The following is a 21,653-nucleotide window of genomic DNA, read 5'->3' as shown; positions in this document are numbered from 1 at the left end:
TGATATGAATTAATTATTGAATACATTGTGAAAAAATAGTGTAAAAAACCCTCTCCAATATAATTATATAATTCTTCTCATAGATATTATTGAAGTTCAGTGCCTCTTTATTTTCACTCATAATTTTCTTTAAAGAATGTAAATTCTGTAAATTGATAGGTATACTTATAGAAAAATAACTTTGTATAATTTTCTGGTATCAGGATCTGATTACCCTTTGTATAATTTTGTGGTATCAGGACATGTTTACCCTTTTTACACAAACCACATGATTTGCTTTTAAAAGGCATGTGATAAATGGATTAGAAATTTTGGTAAATATATATATATATATTTTGGGCGGGGTGTGGGTACCAGGGATTGAACTCAGGGGCACTTAACCACTGAACCTCGTCCCCAGCCCTATTTTGTATTTTATTTAGAGACAGGGTCTCACCGAGTTGCTAAGTGCCTTGCTTTTGGTGAGCTGACTTTGAACTTTTGGTCTTCTTGCCTCAGCCTCCTGAGCCCCTGGGATTACAGGTGTGTGCCACTGCACCCAGCCAGTAAATATATTTTGCCCAATTTAAATGTTCCTGCTATATTTACTACAGATTATTGTAACTTTTTCAAAATTAAATTAACACAGTATCTAATAATGCTTGTGTTGTAATCTTCAAACTGGTATAAATATATCCCTGGATACATGAAGGAAAAAAGTACATGGATAATTTAAGATAATTAGTTTCCCAATATATTTCCATATGTACCTTTCTTGAAATTAATTTGTCTGTGATCTAGGTGTCATCCTGTTCTCAAAAACAGTCATACTCATGTGTCCTAAATTTTATTATGGTGCACTGCTTTGGTTTATTAAAAACCTCTTGGATTCCACAAAACGGAACATTTTGAAATACTGAAGTCAGTGGTATTGAGTATGTGAATCAGAGTAATGATTGATACGTCCTATTGTATTTCCAGTTCTTTGTTTCCAATCAAACTGAACGAGGATTTAAGTGAATTGTCAGGTAATAGGAGTAGTGTAATTTTTGAGGATAAGTTATTGTGTGAATTCTGTTATGATGAGGTAGGTGACTTTTGACTTGGTGAGATAACAGGTGTATAAAGAAATGGGTGACATTACCAGAAACAAACCATTTTCTATTTTAGTCTGCTCATGTATTTTAAGTTTGGTTTTTCAACTCACATATCTGTAAAAATTAAAAATAAGAAGGAAATTAGTTCCCATCTTACTTTATCAATAGAAAATATTGATGTATGAATTAAAAATCAATGACTATTCCAAAGGGGAAAGAAAATACTCAAGAAGAGAACAATCTTGTAAAATAATATAGATTATCATTGATTCAATTTTTTCCCTTTAACTTTTAACTAAAAGAATTCAAACATATACAACATAAACAGAATAATATGACCAGCTACATTGTACCTACTCTTAGCTTATGATTATTAGATCCCCCAAATCCTAAGGGTAGGTACATGAAATCTTTCTAAGAGATACAGAGGCATATGTATTTTATTGACTTCAGTTAAATGCAATTTCCAGGGTAGATAATAATGGTAAATGTTAATCAAATGTCTTTACACTTAAGTGGAGAAATTTGGAGGAGAAACATTACTTTAGTCCACATAATCATTCATTATTCTATTTTGCCCTATCTACCTCAGGGCATTTTGAGTAGTTTATTAAAAATATTGTATAATGATAGATATTGGTTAATAGTCATTTTTTCTTAAAAACAACATAAAAGCAAACCTTAAGTGTACTTTAACTGAGTAAGCCACAAACTTGACCAAGTATGTGATATGTGACCACAGTCTAGAATTGAAATGGTTTTCTATTAAACATGAGAGCTCAATAAGGAAAACTTGTATTATTTTCATAGTGTACAGTTTAGGTCAGAGAATGAAAGTTCAATATAACTTGTTTACTTTATATTGATTAATTGTATAACCAGTAATTATCCATGTGACATCCCAGTGCAAATGCTGACATCCTTTTCCAATCAAAGAGTTGTTTTTTTTCTTTTCTTTCTTTTTTTTTTTTTTTTTTTTTTTTTTTTTTGTGCTTTTTCTAAGGTTAAAAAGGTTTTTGTGGCTTAAATGTTGTTACATATTTTACAGCATTAGGACTATGGAATATTTTGACAACTGCAACAGTTCAATGAAGTTGGTAATTTCTTCTTTTAATTATTTTTCATTGAACAGCTTTGGAGTACATTTCTTCATTTAATTTCTGCTATTTTATAAGGAGAGAAAGCTTAAAATATATCAAAGGATGCTTTACATAAAATATGTAGATAGGGATTACAATCTGACTGTTGCTAAATTACCTTATCTTAAATTTTGTTAATGCCTAATTTTGATGCAATATTGTGGTGTTCTTTCCAATTATTGATTGTATATGTGTGATTGCACTTCTTTCTTATGTAAGTTGATTTGTAGGGTTTCACATATTATCAGCCATACCCTCATCTTCTCGTAAGTGGAGAATGAATCTGGCTTTATTTAATTAAACAGTACTCTGGAACACGTTTTCTTCCCATAATAGGACTTGAAAATATATGTTTTGGATTTTTTGAGGGTAAATATGTTTTAAAAACTAGTTGTCAAATTATTTTAATTTAAGCCTGTTTTAGAAATTAGAGATGTATTGTTTCTCTTGGGTGCATATCACCAATTAATACGTTTGATTTCAGATCTACAACTTACTGCTTTGTAAACTTCGCCGAGGTAAAATGAAACCATTTGGCTACTTGAACTGATCTACATTACATAGGTTTTTCCTAATGACCTAATGACATTTGCAGTAGATAACTGTCAGAAATAGAAGTGATGAAACAATACATCTTCCACACTCTCAATTGGCATAATGTGAAATACAATTATGGCTAATTTTTAGAGACTATGAAACATAGTTTTTTAAGTTCAAGTATTATTATAAAAAATGAAAAAATATTAAGGGTAGAGCTTTTTCCACACTACCTAATGTATCCAGAATGTTTACATATTGTAGAATTATAAGAGATTAGTCAGTTTTGCAACATAACTCATTTTTTCTAACTCAATTAATATTGGTTTAAGGTTTTTAAAAAATATAAATAGATTATTCTTAATTGAAATTATTGTTTATATATGCTTAAATCTTTTTAAGGTGAAACTTTATTTTAAGTTTTTTAAAATATGAAATTAAATAACATATATTTTATCAGATTATGTACTGTCATGACAGATAAGGGAATTTCAGGATAACTTGTGTATAAAATTCTGTAAATTTGGGTTGAGTAAAGATATACTTAAAATAAAGCATTCCCTTTGTAATTTTGATTTTTTTCTCTCAACATATGGGTGTTAAAGAACATGTAAAAATGTTTAAATATTAAATTACTTTAGAAGTATTTCCTAGTTTTACAAGTACTAATGCATTGTATTAATTATAATGGTAGCTATTTGAAATTTTATATTATGTTAGCTTCAAATTTAACTCTGGTGGTGTGTATATTAACATATTTATATCTTGTTTCTTCACAGCAAGGAGTAAATAATGCTGAAAAATTTGACTATGTAAGTGCATTATAAAATTCCATTTTCATTCTACATTCTTTATATATTTGTTTTTGGTTACTAATACGTCCTAATTTTGGTTTATAGGTGATGCAGTTTTTGAATAAGATGGCTGGTAATGAATATGTTGGATTCAGTAATGCAACGTGAGTCTGATTTGTGGCTTAGGATTTTATAGTTGGTCAGGCCTCTTTAACAAAATAATCTAGATTATAGAATTTTATTTTTAATACTGCTTTGTTAACTTCTCCTATATACATTATGTTTATGTACAGTAGTATTTTTAGAATTAATGTGCTCTTGATCCTGGGACTGACTTTAGTAAATAAATAATTAAAATTTAATCATAGAAGGAAATAAATGATTTCTAAATTATATGACAGGAACATTTAAAAACGCTTTAAATGGTTTTAATAAATTTCTTATACATAGCCATAGAATAAGAGGTACCCCAAGTTTACCTCAAATTACTGGCACTTATTCAATTTTCTCTTTGCCTATAATACCTGTCTCACTTCTTTTATCTCTCTGTGCCTAGCTAATGTTATTTTTACTCCAATTTGTTGTTTTGAAATTTTCAGCCTACAAAAAAGTTGTATTTCACTTATACTTATTCTCTGATTAATATTTTGTCTCCTCTTTTCTTACTATTTCTTTTTAGATAGTTAAAAATATGTGCATGTTTAGTGTTCTTCTATTTCTGTCACCATGCTTAAATTCAACTTTCTGCACTTCTCATTTCTTGATATATCACTCATCTTTTCATTTTTCCAGTTTCCCAAACAGATGTCACAGTGATCTTTATAGAATGTAGATCTGACTAAGTAACTTGTTTGAAAGCCTTCAGGCTCACTCTGAGTGTGTGTGTGTGTGTGTGTGTGTGTGTGTGTGTGTGTTTAATTTGTTCTAATCAGTTACACATGACAGAATGCACTTTAATTCATTGTAAACAAATGGAACACAGTTTTTTATTTCTCTGGTTGTACAAGGAGTAGGGTCACACCATTTGTGCAATCATACATGTACCTATGGTGATGATGTCCATCTCATTCCACCATCTATCCTACCCTCATACCCCCTCTCCTCCCATCTCTTTGCCCAATTCAAAGTTCCTCCTCTCATCCCATGCCCCACCCCCCAACCCCCACCACTATGGATTAGCATCCACTTATTAGAGAAAACATTTGGCCTTTGGTTTTGGGGGATTGGCTTACTTCACTTAACATGATATTCTCTAGCTTCAGATTATGTTTTGTGCACAGTCAAGAGTCATTACACTTTTTGGCATTCACTAGTCTTAATAATATGGTCCAATTTCCTTTTCTAGTTTTATGTTTTTCATTCTTCTTCCTATAGCACTTCCCAGATACATCAAAATGTTTTTTACTCAATGAAGTTCTGTCTTTTGTACTTTTTGCTACATGGAATTTGCTACTGCCTAGACTTCCCCCTGAAATCTTTTGTCCTGCAGGAGATCCATTTTATCTGTTCTTCTCTCCGTGAAACTTCTGTGGATTTGCTCAGTTGGAATTAACTATTATACTCTTGGGAAAAGCTGGATTCTATAATTTTCAGTGTATTTTATGATGGCATGTTTGAGAATTTTAAAATTAGCCTCTTTGTTCATAAAATATGAATATCAGAAAGGACATGAGTTAATTTCTGTCCTTTTATAGCTGAGAAAACTAAGACTGAAAGATGAGCACTTAAAAGACCTTCTCAAGACCAAATAACAAGCCTGTTGACAGTATTAAAGCTAGATAGCTCAAATAGTTCTGAGTCTTAGTTCATTGTTATTCATACTGTACTTTTCTATACAAAATAAAGAACATGCATATTTTTACAGAAAGTAAATAAATGTTTTTTCTTCTAGGTTTCAGTCAGAAAGAGAAAGTGGAGATCGAAATTTTGCAATAGGATACTACTTAAAAGAAAAAAAGGTTTTTAAATTTTTGTTTCTACTTTAGATTGTACTTTTGTTCAATAAAATATGACCACACATGCTAAGAACTCTACAATATCCTTTAAATAAATTCTTATTATTTAAAGTACAGAAGTAGCTGGGTTATGGTAGTAGCCCATGCCTGTGATTCCAGCTATTTGGGAAGACTGAGACAGGATAATCACAAGTTAGTGGCCAGCCTAAGCAACTTAGTGAGACCCTCTCTCAAAATAAAAAATAAAAGAGGCTGGGGATGTAGCTCAGTGGTAGAGAACCCCTGGGTTCAATACCCAGTGCCTTAAAAAACAAACAAAGCAAAAAACCAATTTTTTGCAATCAAGTTAGTGTTACCAAATTGTTAATGTTATTATTAAATTATATTTATATTTGGCAGTGTTCAAACATTTGACTAGTTACAGTAATGCAAATTCTGCTTGAGGTTTAGTCCATTGTTTTAAAGTACATTACCTGATTAGTTGATTATCCTTGATTATTATTATTATTTTTGTGGGGGGGTGGGATTGAACTCAAAGGTGCTTAACCACTGAGCCACACCCCAGCCCTTTTTTATATCTTATTTAGAGACAGCGTCTTGCTAATGTGCTGAGACTGGTTTTGAACTCAAGATCCTCCTGCCTCAGCCTCCCAAGCCACTGGGATTACAGACATGTACAACCACGCCTGCTACACTTGAGTTTTAAAAGATTTAAAGTCTTAAGTCTAATAACTTGATTTAAGACTCATCAATCAGTTTATCATTGTCAGTTAAATTAGTATCTAGAAATTTATATGATGTTATATAATGCTACATTGTTTATAGGTTACATACTATTTTGTTCTCAGTTAAAATGACACTTGTACATTTTAAACTCAATCATGACATATTCCTGTTTTTATATGCATGTTTGTTTTTCTGAGTGTTTATGTTTCTAATTGCCTTTCTGTTTTTCAGTGTTTTCCAGAAGGCACAGACATGGTTGGTATACTAGACTTCTATTTCCAGGTAATTTACTGTGATTATATGAACTGTATATATAAATAGATGTGACAAGTTTTGTAAATATAACATTTTGCAGATAATCTTTGAAATCTTGATTCTCAGCCATGAAAAATTTCATTTTCCATTGACTTTCCAAAAAAAAAAAAATTCCTCACAAAAGATAGTCTCATGTTAATATCTCCTAAAAATACATGCTTCAGAATGGAAGAGGGAAACATTCTTTCAAAAACTTAAGAAGTGATATGCAATCTTAGAAATTGTATTCCCTTGGTCGTAAGAAGCTATTTATCAGAATGCTCGTATCCAGTGACTTAAAATGTCTGTTTTAGCTGACTTGCTGTCTTTCGTAATCTTTGTTACTACTTTGTTTTGGTTTAATTGGTGCTCAAAGAATAATTGTTTAACTCACTTCCGCAGTGTCACAATTAGTTTTTTCTAAGTTAGAGTAGCTCTCAGTATTCTTAGGGTAGCAGGGAGCAGAGACCATGCACATAATCTGACGTGGTATGGTCCTCAATTTAGTACAGCCTTGCTATAATATGAAGCTACTTAGTAGACTGTTATTTTCATACTTTACTTTTGAAGATACTTTAATTTTAACCTTTTAGTGGTTTTATAGAATCTATATTAGGGAAGTTGATAATGTATCAGATTTTTATTTGTTCTTTTTAGATATACAAATCAGTATATTTTGACATATTTATATAAATATGAAGTGCATCTTATTCTAGTCAGGATCCCAGTCTTGTGGTGATGTGGCGATTCACAGTGGTATATTCATATATATTTCCTTTTCATAGGAAAATTATATCAGATTCATTCCACTTCTTTCCTATTCCTGTTCCCTCTCCCTTCCCTTCATTCCCCTTTGTCTAATCCACTGAACTTCTATTCTCTGCCTCCCCCTTATAGTGTGTTAGCATCTGCATATCAGAGAGAACATTCAACCTTTGGTTTCTTAGGATTAGCTTATTTTGCTTAGCATAATACTCTACAGATCCATCCATTTACCAGCAAAAGTCATAGTCATTCTGTTTTTTTTTTTTAAATAACTGAGTCATACTCTTGTGTATATATACCACATTTTCTTTATACATTCATCTGTTGAAAGGCACCTAGGTTGGTTGCATAGCTTAGCTTTTGTGAATTGAGCTGCTATAAACATTGATGTGGCTGCGTTACTGTAGTATGCTGATCTTAAGTCCTTTGGGTATATACCGAAGAGTAAGATAACTGGGTCAAATGGTGTTTCCACTCCATTTTTTCCTGAGGAATCTCCATACTGCTTTCTGTAGTGATTGTATCAATTTGCAGTCTCACCATCAATGTTTGAGTATACCCTTTCCCCCACATTCTCACCAACATTTATTGGTACATGTATTCTTGACTGTTGCTGTTTTGATGGGAGTGAGATGAAATATCGGTGTAATTTTAATTTGCATTTCTCTAATTGCTAGATTTTGATGGAAGTACAGGTCTTCGTTTGTCATCTGCCCAATGTGAAATGCCATGAATTGAATCCAGAATCAATATAAATCAATATATGACTTTGTTAGTCATATAATTCAGTTTCAGTTACTGGGTCCTCATTTCATTTTTAACATATTCCTGACCTAAATATATTGAAGATAACATAGGATGATATGGGTGAAATGCCTTTGATACTTATGAAGTCTTATGTGACATATAGTATCGCTCTTTTCATTTATTTATTTATTTACATGAAGTGCTGAGAATTGAACCCAGTGCCTTACACATGCTAGGCAAGCACTGTACCACTGAGCCACAATCCCAGCCCATTATTTTTATTCTTATCCAATAATCTTTACTTTTTTCCCAGCCCATATAAATTTTTTCCATTAGTTAATGTTTCTTTTCCTTTAGAATATATATTTGATTTTTGGATATTACAGCTTAGATGCTACTAATCTACTGTGAAATTTCTATACTTAGGGCAAAAATCCAGAGATAATCATAGAAGACTAACTAACTGTTTTAGAAAAGTGATGCATCTGATTAAGTGAACATCCATCAAGTTATCAGGAGAATATTCTCAAATTGGCATTTGTCAAATTAGGGGAATGCCACTTTACAACAAACAATTCCAATTAATACTAAGTATAAATTAGAAAATGATCATTGGAACTTAAATCTTATTTCACTTAGAAAGCCTTTTATAATTAATCAACCTGTATTTTTTTTTCTAGGGCAATGTAGTAAGTAGATTTTGTAGTTTTGGAGAAATAGGGAAATTGTGTTAATATTAAAGGGAGAAAGTAAAAGTTGATCCAAAAGTGATTCTCAATCAGAGCTATACAAACTGTGTTCCAATTCACTGTAATTAATTTTATTTCTTGCTGTTTCCAAGCTCCTTTGTACTTCTTGTAGATCTTGCAGTATGCCTGAAGAAAGTTTTAGAATTTGAGGATCCAATCTTCTCTTCCTTCTTGTCTTTCCACTTTCTTCCACAATCTTGATTGTTATCATTAAAAAATAAAATATTGAGGAATTTATTATTATAGTTTTATGGGTAAATTTGGGTTTGATGTAATAAACTATTTTTATTAGATTATATTTAAATGCAAACAAATTGTCCATGTGTACCTGGCTTTCTCTTTTTTCATTCATCACAATATATCTATCTCCCATAGTAAATATCAAATAAATTTAAGTGATCTAAAGATAACATTATAGTTTAGGCTCACAGAGCATTCATGCTAGAGCTCTTACATATTCTTCCTTTTGTTCCTTTGCATGTTGCTGTATAAATGGGGATGTTGAGCTTTTCTTGTGTAGATGAAATGTCAGGCAGTTTTGCATTTTTTCCCCCCAAAGTAGTAATTTCTCATGTAGAAGTTGTTTGTCATAATATTGTTGTATATTGCTTTTTCTTAAAAATGTTAACTTGTTTTATTTTTTCCTATTGTGTTAAAAATAATTATGCTTATATAATTCATTACATAATTATAGTGAATAGATTTGAGTCTTACATAAGAAAACAATAAATCTTAGTGTTTAGGAACAGATCCCTTCTAACCTTGTTCTGCCATTAAAACGCTGAATAACTTTGGACAAATCAGGATATATCTTAAAGGGGCTAGAACTTTAGTCAGTTAAAATCTTTGGAAATATCAATAGGTTACATTAAAGTTATCCCTTAGAAAGAAATATTTCAGAGATGAATGAAATACCAGATAAAATAGATGATCTTAGAAAATAAAAATAGTAATAGCCTAAATATTCAGAATTCTTTTTTGTTTGTTTGTTTTAGCTGTGCTCTATAGAAGTGACTTGTGAATCCGCCAGTGTGATGGCTGCAACACTGGCTAACGGTGGTTTCTGCCCAATTACTGGTGAAAGAGTACTGAGTCCTGAAGCAGTTCGAAATACACTGAGTTTGATGCATTCCTGTGGCATGTATGATTTCTCAGGGCAATTTGCTTTCCATGTGAGTAGTTGTTTATTAATTTTCTCCAGCAAGAATCTAGTCTGGAATTTTTTTAAACAGTTTGAACTTTGCTTCTAAAGCTGTATATTAGTTTTTGAAAGAGAGGCATATTTTCAAGGTTAATTTGTTACAAATTGGTAAGAAATAGAGTTAAAATAGTCTATCATATGTTCTTAAGAACTTGGAAGTTTAATTTAAAGAACCTCATTGCTTCTGCTTGTAAAGCATTTCTACATTTAAGGTTAGTACAGACTTTCTTTACTTTTATTTGTCATTGTTTAGCATTATAGTGACTGAATACATAGATGGGATGTTTAACCTCTTTTGTTACAGCCGTAGATGTTTTAAAGGGCTTAAAGTATATTAAAATTAAAGCTTAAAAATATACTCCTTTAAGTTCTATTGTGCATTTGCCAGTGTGAAACATATGGACCTTTCTTATTTCATCTTGCTTATATTATGTCGTAATGTAGTCCTAAAAAAATTTTTTTGGGGGGAATTTCAAGTATGCTAAAATAGAGAAATGGATTTAATGTTACCTATCATTCACCTTAAGTAATTATAAATACATGACTAATCTTGTTTCACCTGTGTACATATCTACTTTCCCATCCTTATCATATTCCAGTATATAAATCCAAATAATAAAGACCCTTAATAAAATATATGAGTACCATTAGGGGGCTGGGGTTGTAGCTCAGTGGTAGAGTGCCTGCCTTACATGTGTGAGGCCCTGGGTCAATCCTCAGCACCACATAAAAATAAATAAATAAAGATATTACGTCCTCCCCCCAAAGAGTTTTATTGTTTTTTAAATACTATTATTACATATTTAAAAACTTAAATGTTACATATAAAAACATTATCTTTAATCAGTATTAAATTTAATATCAAGATATTTAGTTTTCAGATTTCTTGGATTATTTTATACATTATGATTATATTCTTTTACAATTTGTTTGACTTGGGATGCAAATAACGACCATATATTACGATTGGTTGTATGGCCATTTATTTTCTTTTAATCTATAGGTCTCTTCATGATCTCTCTTTTTCTCATTATTTTTAGTTGGGTCATTTATCCTGTACAGCCTTTCTTGGTCTAGATTTTATTCATTACATATGTTCCATTGTGCTTTGTAGTTCCTGTGAATTGTTTTATCCAATTCAGATGGTTTCCATTGGCTTGTTTTATTTGGTTTTGTGCAAGATTGTCTCATTGGTATAATTTTATCAAGAAGTGCTTAATGTCTGAATGTTAGTAAGCCATTAATAAATGCTGCACTGATGAAACTAATTTTTCTTTTATCATAATTGTTGTCAAGTTTTGCATAATGTAGACAAACTTTCTGAAGAGGATTGATTTGAATTACTTTTTATTTCTAAGATCTTCCTCTGAAAGTATACCATAGGAAAATCTTTTAAGAAGATAATAATTTCTCATTATTTTCAGGTTAGACAATGTTTTTGGAAATAACTTTTGATATTTATAGCATACATTTTTATTTTAGAACAATTAAAAAAATCGTGAAGAAGAATAAAATTAAAACCTGTGGATCATAGTTTATATGTAACCACTTTAACTCCTTAGACTATGTCTTTCAAATTTTTTTCTATATTTTAATGTATCCCAAACTTTTTTATAGTTTGTCATTTATTTGCTGTATTTACAAACATGTTGATCAATGTTTATCTATGATATTTTAAGTGTTGAAATTCTCTTGTATGGATATATGCCATATTTTTTTAAATCAGTTCCTTTATTATTGAACATAACATTTCTTATTTTCAAATGTTTACATGAATTTTTAGGTTGGTCTTCCTGCAAAATCTGGAGTTGCTGGGGGCATTCTTTTAGTTGTCCCCAATGTCATGGGCATGATGTGCTGGTCTCCTCCTCTGGACAAGATGGGCAACAGTGTTAAAGGAATTCACTTCTGTCATGTAAGCATTCTTAATGAAAATAATGACCATACAAGTTAAGCTACCCAGTGATTTTATTTTTTACCTATTTTCCATAGTTTTCACTTTTGGTATTCTGCCTGCCTATGTGACAGTTGCTGGGTAGCTATGGAAATACTCACGGAGGAGCTTCAAGTTGCACTACCAGACAGTTCTTTTTTAATTATTCTCACACAAAAATTACATTTGATTGATGCTTATGTTTTAATTTTCTTGGTTATAATTGTTTTTCCAAAACTCAGAAAATATACAGAGAAGTAGTTTAAAACCAAAGATTTTAATTAACATTTATTGTATCATTAATATACATAGTTGACTTACTTATTACCTACCTTTGTTTTTTTTTTTTTTGAAGAAATAAGCACTACAAATTAAAATTAAGATAAATTTTTAAAAGTTGTACTACTTTTGATTAGTTCAGTATTTTATTGTCACCTAATTCTCATTATTATTTCATGTTATTATTTTACTTACATATATTACTTTCTAGAGTCCATGTTAAGTACAATAATTTTTGTTTTTTTATTTGCAGATTTCTTTCTCAATTAAAATTCTGGTTTGTTTTTTAGTCTTTTATATTTTACATGACCTAGAGAATGACCTTGGGTTATATATAAAATGAATTATAATAAATTATATCCAGAATTCTGACATATTTTTATGGTACTTTACAGTTATTTCACTGAAGAATGCTTTCATGTGGCCTCTTATATAAATCCTGTTTTACACAAGATGAAAGTTAGACAATTTGAGTGATTGAGTACTAGGGTCATGCTATAGTAAGAGTGTTTTCAGGACTTGTATCTTTATTCTGATTTCATTTCTCTTCCTTATGCCATGCTTATAGTTAACATGCATTGTTTGTTTGTTTATGGTATGGGGAGTAAACCAGAGGGCCTCTACCATTGAGCTGTATCCCAATGTTTTTTTTTTTTTTGGAGGTAAGATCTCTCTAAATTGCCAATGCTGGCCTCGAACTTGGCATTCTCCTTTTTTAGCCTCCCTACTTGCTGGGATTACAGGCATGTGCCACCTATGCTACCCAGCTGCAGTGGTGGTTTCTATAAGATTGTAGTTAAGCCGGACGGTATATGTACGGTTTGTTAAAATGTGCATAAACATAGCTAGTGAACAACCAATTTCTTTTTTAAAATTCTTTTTATTTACACATGACAATAGAATCTATTTTGATGTAAACATGGAGTATATCTTATTCTAATTAGGATCCCAGTCTTGTGGATGTACACAATGTTGAGATTCACTGTGTTGTAGTCATATATCAACATAGTTGTCATATTCATTACTTATACCTATTCTGTATAACTCTTTACAGGATCTTGTTTCTCTTTGTAATTTCCATAACTATGACAATTTGAGACACTTTGCAAAAAAACTTGATCCTCGAAGAGAAGGTGGAGATCAGAGGGTAAGCCAAAGTCTTTCTTAGCTCATTCTACAATATTCTTTTAAGAGAGAGAAATTGAGATTCGCCTGTTTAAAACTTAAGTTTGTTAGTAGTCTCATGTCTTTCCCAATCACAAATGAATGCAAACAAATTGCTGATGTTTTTATCTTGGATCACTAACTAGTACATAGATATTAAATATTGCTTTCACTATTTAAATTGGAATTCATTAGCCTAAGAGTTGGCTTGTTTTCTGCTATTTTGAGAGTTTTAGAATTGATTCTGTCTTTAAAAAAATATTGGAAGAAATGCTACATGCTATTAATCTAAAAAGAAAGTCTTTTTTACTCTTAATATTTGTCCTAGTTCTGAATTAAAGTGTATTTCAATTCCTTACCTACTTTGTGAATAAATATGTAAATGAAAAGGTATTACAATATTAGTGGGAGACCTTTCGAAGCCTCTTAAGTTTTATAAGCCACTGTAGATGAAATATTTTTTCTACAATGAGTGTTTGATGGAATATCCTCATACCCTTAAAGTCCTGTTTATTATTGCAATGTTTGGCTTCGTATTATCCATTTCTATTTTAGAGCTGGTATTAGAATCAGGACTTAAACTTTTTTAATCTATATGTAGTTTTTTACTGGGCCAAAGGACTTATATTGAGAATTTTAATTCAGTACCTTTGCATCCCATATGAAAAATTTTTATAGTAAAATTACCTATTAGACTGTGAAACTCTTGTAAACAATTTTAGTATATACCAAATAACTTTTGTTAGTGCCACATTAAATTTTTGTTAGTTGCAATCAAAGTACCTTCTTATAATATTTGAGAATTTTGCCAAGTTAATAGAGTAGAAACTTTATTGGGAGTCGACATGAGTTACGTGAAGTAAAATGTCAGATGGTGGTGGGTGAAAATGTTAACAGATTTTAATAACGTTCATTGAAAAATACCATTTTATAGCTTGGACCTTTCTTCACTCAAGTACACTAATAAATTATGTATGTTGCTTGAACAACTAGCATTCCTTTGGACCATTGGACTATGAAAGTCTCCAACAAGAACTTGCTTTAAAAGAGACAGTGTGGAAAAAAGTGTCACCTGAGTCAAATGAGGACATCTCTACAACTGTAGTATATAGAATGGAAAGTCTGGGAGAGAAAAGCTAAAGAAATGGGTTCTAGTTTCAGAATGTTTCTTCATTTAACCTTTCAAACATCTTTAGCTTTTTTGCAAACTATAAATATTTATTTGAATTTTTTGTGTTCTCAACCTTAGGTGCTGGAGCCATAAGCTTTTTAATTTTTTTTTTTTTGCTTATAATCTTTGTAAAAAGATAATAGCTAAAAAGTGAATTTGTTGGTCTTAAAGTAAATAAAGCAAATTTGCTTTATTTTTTAAAAATACAAAAAAGAAATTTAAAAAAATCTTGATTTAATTACAAATTTTGCCTGTATAGCCAGATAATCCTACTAAGGTGTCATTTCTCAGTTCTAAAATCTACAAATTGAATTAATAAATTATTGCATTTAGTTTTTTATTTTCTATTTTTAAAACTGACATGATGTTGATAGTAGCAATGGAAAGTACTTCTATGCTAAATCCGAAACTAAAAATTCAAAGTAACGAATTCCAAATTACTTTATTTATAATAGCAGTAGATTATAAAATTATTTTAAGTTTACATGAATGCCATTTTTAGCTATAGATTTGGTGTTAAATTTTTAAAAATTAGTCAAAACTTTGGCAAACACTTTAAAATATATCTCATTACTTTGTTACTGTGCAACTCCTGAGTTCTGTCCTGAGAACTAGCTTGTACAGGAGTGTCTTTACATATTGAACCTTTCCAGCCAAAGAATTTCATTGTTAAAAAGCTATAATGGTTACTCAGAAGGAGAGATAGTGTGTGTCTTCAATATGAATTTTATTTTCATATTACCCACGTAACTTTTTCTGTTATAATTACATATGAATGGCAGATTTTGATTTTAGCTTTTAATAATTTTATTATTCTAATAATTTCATAAGTGCTAATGAATATTTCTTTTGTGATAAATTATAACATCTTATAAAGTTTGTTTTATTTGAATTCTCTTGAAATACTTAGGAATTTAATTTAGTCTAAAGGTAGTAAGTATGCTACTAAAATATCTGTTTAGATCTGAATCTTTTTGTTCAGTTATAAAAATGCAATATTGAGAATCAAAACTTGTTTTTAAGAGAAGAATTAGGTTCTATGTAACCTGATTTCAAATAATTATGCACAGTATTTTAAAGTCTGTCTTGGCAAAGTGTTTGTAAAATTCTGTAGGGCCTATTCACGCTTCCTCCTTCTTCCATATACCTCTGTGGTTTTCCCCATAGTTTCAAGTTTGGTTTTTTGGGTTTTTTAAAATTTATATCTAAACCAGTAAATTTGGAGGGAGAGGTTTGAGAAGGAAACCTTTATGACTTCTTAGAATGATGGCATTTATGTGATGTGGCAAAGTCTGTAAAAGTATTATAGTATAGCAGAAGAGATTTTACTGAGTAATTTAGATAGATATCTTGTACAATTTAGATATCAGGTACAACTATAGATATAAGAAATCTTGTTCATATGATGTCTTGAGTTTGAGAACTATATTATTAGGGGAAGAAGTTTCCTCCCAGAGGTGCTGGTCAAAAGCCTTTTGGGCTTAGGTGTTAAATTTAAGTATTTAAGTAATTATATATGAAATTTTACAGAGTTTTACTAAGAATTTTACGGTTACTTGAATGTTCCTATGATATTCAGATATTTATACTAACTGGATGCTTCTCAAGGCCTTGCCACTGCCGAACCTATGGACAGTGTCACATTTGTGTTAGTTCTACCATGGCTATTTGTGATTCAGGTAACTGAATGTCTTAATTGGCATGAAGGCTTTATTTTTTTTTCCCCTTCTCTGATCTAAATTATTACATTTTCCCATTTTGCTCATAGGTTGGTTTTACTTTATAAAATTAAAGTTGTTTTCATATTGTGTACATATTTGTATAGATTTCAAAATTAGGTTGTTAATTTGTGGCACTTCATATAATGTTGATAAGGCCTAACTGCACACTTAAAAATGAAGTAGGGTTATCCAAGCTACTCTGTTTAGAGACTTTTTAAGAACAAGCATCCAGAAATTTTTATAGGAGGTATGAATGGAAGAAGAAGTAAGATGCTGTGAATAGGCCCACAAACTTTTAAAAAGAAAAGCTTTGCCAGTGTAAGTACATATTTTGATTCTTTCAGTATTCTTAATATCTTTTCAAATAAAGTTCTTGAAAAGTACCCAGTATTGTTGGGTTTAATGTTTTGTGCCATTATTGATTCTTGATATTCAAGCATTTACAAGATAGCATATTTGTTTTTCTTTTTTTCCTCCTTTTTGTTGGCATCATTAACATTTCATTTGAAATGCATATTCTTCTTGATATATTTGGTTTTTAGCATAAATGTTGTGCATTTTATCTTAGTGTTTGGATTAAAACATTTGTGTTGTTTAGCTTTCTTTCATTTGCTTTGTATATTTAATAATGTATCTTTATTTTCCAGTATGCCTACTTTTTGTATTGTACAATAAATTTATTTTAAGCTGATTTTATTGTTTTTTTTTTTTTTTTTAATATATAAAAGCAACTATAACATTTTTAAGTACAACAAATGGGATTTTAACTTAGGGAAAAATTATCCTTATGAAGATACTATTTGAAATGTTTATTTTCCTGAGACTGCCTCAAAGTGAAACTAGAAATACTTAAAGGGCTTTATTTAATTTTTTTTTTTTTAATACAGTATAGTGTTGGTGGGCTTTTAGGGGAAGAGGATGTTTCCTATTGGTTGTACTAGAATTATTTGAATTAGGACCTTTCTCATAGTCCCCTGCCCTCCTTGATTAAAAAAAAATAAAAAAAAAATAGCCCTATTTGCAGAATTTTCCTGCTCTCTGAGGAAGAATGTGATTGATGTTATTCAATATGTAACTTTCATTTTATCTGTTTTGTCTAAAGAGTAGGAAAAATTGCTAACTGAAATGACGAGTATCATAGTGTTGCATTACAATAAAACTATTATTCTTAGTTGACTTAATATATATTTTGAGTAGAATGACTATAATATAGAAATTCAGCTTGGCTTCTTTCTTAAGGGTTTTAATTTTCAGAAGAAATATTTGTATGTTTCTATAACATAATCCAAATTATAGACTGCATATATTGTAGGTCATGTACTTTTAACATTTCTCTATTTCACTAAAACTGCCATACAACTAGAGATTTCCCAAGCATATTGTATAAATTTTAAAACTTGCTTGCTTAATTTGCATTAATATGTGGGATTTTTTTCCCAAATATTTCTTTTTGGACTAATTACTAAGGAATTTCAGTATGCTATATTCAACATATATAACAGTATATGATTAACTTGTTTCTAAAGGTAAATTTTCTTTAACTCATTTGAAGCGAAGGCAAAAGAAATTCAAAATGCTTGTGGTCTTTATCTGACAGTGTAGAATTTCATAGGTATATTTGTATGTGGAAAGAGCTGTTAACATGTTGATAATTTATATATAATGTGTGTATATGTTGTATATGTATGTGTTTGTATATTTATTTCATCTCCCTGTTTAAATCTATTTATATTCTGAAGGTGACCAATAGTTCTTTCCACATAGTATATTATGTATAAATGGTTCATTGATCTATATTCCTTTTGCGGTGGCCCACGCCTCTAATCCCAGCATATTGGCAGGCGGAGGCAGGAGGATCACAAGTTCAAGGCCAGCCTCAGCAATTTAGCCAGGCCTTAAGCAACTTAGTGAGTCCTGTCTGAAAATAAAATATAAAAAAGGGCTGGGAATGTGGCTCAGTGGTAAGTGCTCCTGGATTCAATCCCTGGTTCCAAATACAAAAAAATAAAATAAAATTTTTGCTGCCCCTAAATTTATAAAGTGTAACATATTCTACTTATTGAACTTGACTTTGTGGTTTCTGTTGTTACTCTTCCCGTTCACTACCAGTACTGTCAGGATAAAAGAGTAACTAACAATATTGGGGAACTCCAGCACAGGGAAGAGGTTTGACTTTGAGCTCTTCCCAACATTTATTATAAAGAATTGGCCAAGCAGTGTGGTGCACACCTGAAATCCCAGTGGCTCAGGAGGTTGAGGTAGGAGGATTGCAAATTCAAAGCTACCCTCAGCAATTTAATGAGGCTCTAAGCAACTTGATGAGACCCTGTCTTAAAAAAGGCTAGGGATGTAGCTCAGTGGCTAAGTGTCCCTGGGTTCAATCCCTGGTACCCTCTCCCCATCCCATCCCCCCAAAAGGATTCTGTTCAGTTTAAGTAATGTACTTTTCAGGTTGACAGTGTATGGAATGGTTTTATTTAGTTTACTATATACAATTTTTATGTTTAAAAAAATCTGCTTTACTATTCATTTGTAGAATTTTGAATTTTCTACTGGATGACCTTAAAAATGCTAGAATGCATTTTTCAAAAGATTTATGATCAGTCTGTTTAATATGTGATTTCTTCTCAATTCCTATTGTGCCATTTATAGTAAGTATTGTATTTATAAATGTATAATAAAACCAAAACTAGATGTCAGAGATTTGGTATATATGGAAGTTTATTACCAGATACCATGGCCCTAGATTTCATTTAGATTTATTCAGAATGGACTTTACTTTAATTAGTCTGTTCTGTGTCATGGAGTCCAAGGGCAAAATTATATGTGAACATACATTCAAGAATATCTAAGTTAAGCAATATTTCTTTTATTTCAAAATAACACAGTTAAAATATTTGTTTCTTACATTGCTTAGAAATACAAGAAATTTGTTTGGATTGGGAAAGGTTCTTTTATTTCCCTCCCAATCCAATAGTTTATTACTATAAATATCTAAAAATGTACATGATTTGTTGAATAAATGTAGAAAATTATGAGGACATTTGAGGCCAAATCTACCCTATGTAAAACAGAATTGGCATAACTTGATATTTCTTAGAGTTCTTAATTTTCATAAGGAGTAAGAGAAAAGATACTTATTTCTGAAACAGGAAGACTGATAATAAATCTTTAAGTAATTCTGTTACTGTGGTATTCAAACTTTATTTTCTATTTATATTTTGTGAGCATATCAAAATAAGGAAATTTTAGATTGACTTTGTTTACCATTTCTGTTGTATAGATGATTGTATTTCTATTTTAGTAATTTTTATAAGTTTGGGGTAATAGAGATTTTTTTATATACTATATGCCGTATGTATAAAGCTTGACTTTTATAAGGATTTCCTGACTTCCTTATTCCTTCTGAGTAATTAGCACTTTGATGCATTGCTTTTTGGGTGGTATATGTGGTATTTTTTTTTATAGATCATACCCAACAATAAATTATAAAACACTTATTATTGGAAAATGGGCATATATTACCTTAATTTTTAAAACATGAATTATGATGGACTCATAAAACTCATATTAGAGGTCTTGGGTTGTAAGCTTAGTGGTAGAGTGTGTACTTAGCATGCTAGAGGTCCTGGGTTGTATATCCAGCACCAGAAAAAAACAAATAAAAAGAAAAACTTCATATTAGAATAAGTACCTAATGCTTACTACTTCTGGCAACTGGTTTCATAACACTGTTAGTCAACTTCTCCCCCCCCCCACCCCAGCACTGGGGATTAAATCCAGAGCAAGGCAGGCACTCTACTACTGAGCTGTATCCCTAGCCCCTGGTTATTCAACATTTTTTTTTTTTTTTTTTTTACTTTTTGGTACTAGGGATTGAACCTAGGGACACTTAACCACTGAGCCACATCTCCAGCCCTTTTAAGCAAATTTTTAATATCTGAGGATATGGTTTTTCTAGACACAGTATTAAAATAATAGCCTTTGTTTCTCTAAAATATTTATCTTTCTTAAATACTTTTAATTCCGATACCTCAGATGATTGAAATTATCTAGTTGTAATACTTATCTTTTGGAAGGAAAAATTTTTATCTGAAGTAGTCTTAAAATTTTTGTTTTCACATTGCATTTCTGGTGATTTTTATTTATATAACAATATACTCTGCTCTGCAATTATACTCGAAACCCTGAGCTATAATTAAATTTATATTTTTAAACAGCTGAAGAATTTTTTTTTAAAACGTAGTTTAGCCTTTCTGGATCTTTGTACTTTCATTTACCATAATCTTGTATTTTTTTAGAATCACAGAATTGAGCTTGCAAGTATTCCTAAAGTTTGTAACTCCCACTCCACCCAGCCCCCTTTCCAGATTTTTTAGCACTTTGTTTTCTCTATTAACATATTTACATTTTTAAAATGTTTTTATGTAGTTGTTCTGTTGTATGTTTTGTTTCAACAGACTTTTAAATTTATTTTTAATGATCATAGTTGGCATTAGCTAATGTGACTATAGGTTATTTTGCAGTCTGATTGTATCATCAACATTTATTAAAACTATTTAATTATATTTTCCAGTAAAAAACAATGTGCTGGAATTAATCAAATCTATCAAAGTTAGAAATGAATGTTATAATTATACAGTAGTTCTAAAAATAAAACATTACTCCAGAACCTTTGAAAGAAAGTGAGTGTAGCAAAAATGTGACTCTAAAAATAAACGTTGCACTGTTGGCTTTTTAAAATAAATTCCTTTGGGGTTAGATTAAATATATAAGTAAAAAAAGATTGTACATAAGCAAAAGCTACTCAAGTTCTAAACAAATGTTAACAGAAGAAACACAACTCTTTTGTTTACATATTAACTTTTCCCAGAAATGTGCAAGGTAATTGCCTGCTTCCCTTGTTGTATTTTAAACATTTGAATCAGTAAGTGTCCTCAGAACAAGTTTTCTGATTTTTAATTTATTCTGTTTATAGAATATATTGTCTTCAGTATCAATTTCATAATTGGTGGATTTTTATTTTTTATTTATAAAGAAAAATGTGTATTGTGTTCTTGAAATTTATTAATTTTTTAAAGGCCTTGTTGATTGTAAAATGTTAAGACTTAAATATTGTTACTCTCAAGAGAATATTATTCTCTGAAATTCAGGTGTACTTCATTGGTAGAGTGTATACATAGCATGTGTAAGGCCCTGGGTCTAATCACCAGCACCAAAAACAACTGATTTTTTAATTCTCAGAATTTAAACTTGCCTGGTTAGCCCTTCTATGAGTTTATAAAAGTGAAAAACCTTAACTTTTAAGAATTGGGTCCTTATTTAATGTAAATTCTGTTTGCTTTTACACATTGTGTACTAAAATAAGAATGTGCTGAAATATTAATGTCAACTATAATTGT

At 30.5% G+C, this 21,653-nt stretch overlaps 1 protein-coding gene across 4 annotated transcripts in view; it reads left to right on the top strand.

The window, feature by feature from the left end:
* Positions 1-21,653, top strand: part of Gls (glutaminase) — a 76,779-nt gene that overhangs the window by 31,106 nt on the left and 24,020 nt on the right. For 2 of the 4 annotated variants that reach the window (XM_076866828.2, XM_076866825.2), the window contains exons 8-14: positions 3,532-3,564; positions 3,652-3,710; positions 5,438-5,504; positions 6,459-6,509; positions 9,778-9,954; positions 11,767-11,898; positions 13,250-13,342. In XM_076866828.2, coding sequence (XP_076722943.1) covers positions 3,532-3,564; positions 3,652-3,710; positions 5,438-5,504; positions 6,459-6,509; positions 9,778-9,954; positions 11,767-11,898; positions 13,250-13,342 — 612 coding nt within the window. Of the gene's footprint in view, positions 1-3,531; positions 3,565-3,651; positions 3,711-5,437; positions 5,505-6,458; positions 6,510-9,777; positions 9,955-11,766; positions 11,899-13,249; positions 13,343-14,293; positions 16,943-21,653 lie in introns of those variants that run through there. The other 2 variants (XM_076866826.2, XM_076866827.1) reach the window with 2 other exon arrangements.

Source organism: Callospermophilus lateralis, chromosome 9, assembly GCF_048772815.1.
Source record: "Callospermophilus lateralis isolate mCalLat2 chromosome 9, mCalLat2.hap1, whole genome shotgun sequence".
Classification (NCBI taxonomy): domain Eukaryota; kingdom Metazoa; phylum Chordata; class Mammalia; order Rodentia; family Sciuridae; genus Callospermophilus; species Callospermophilus lateralis.
This window is presented reverse-complemented; position numbering and strand designations above follow the sequence as displayed.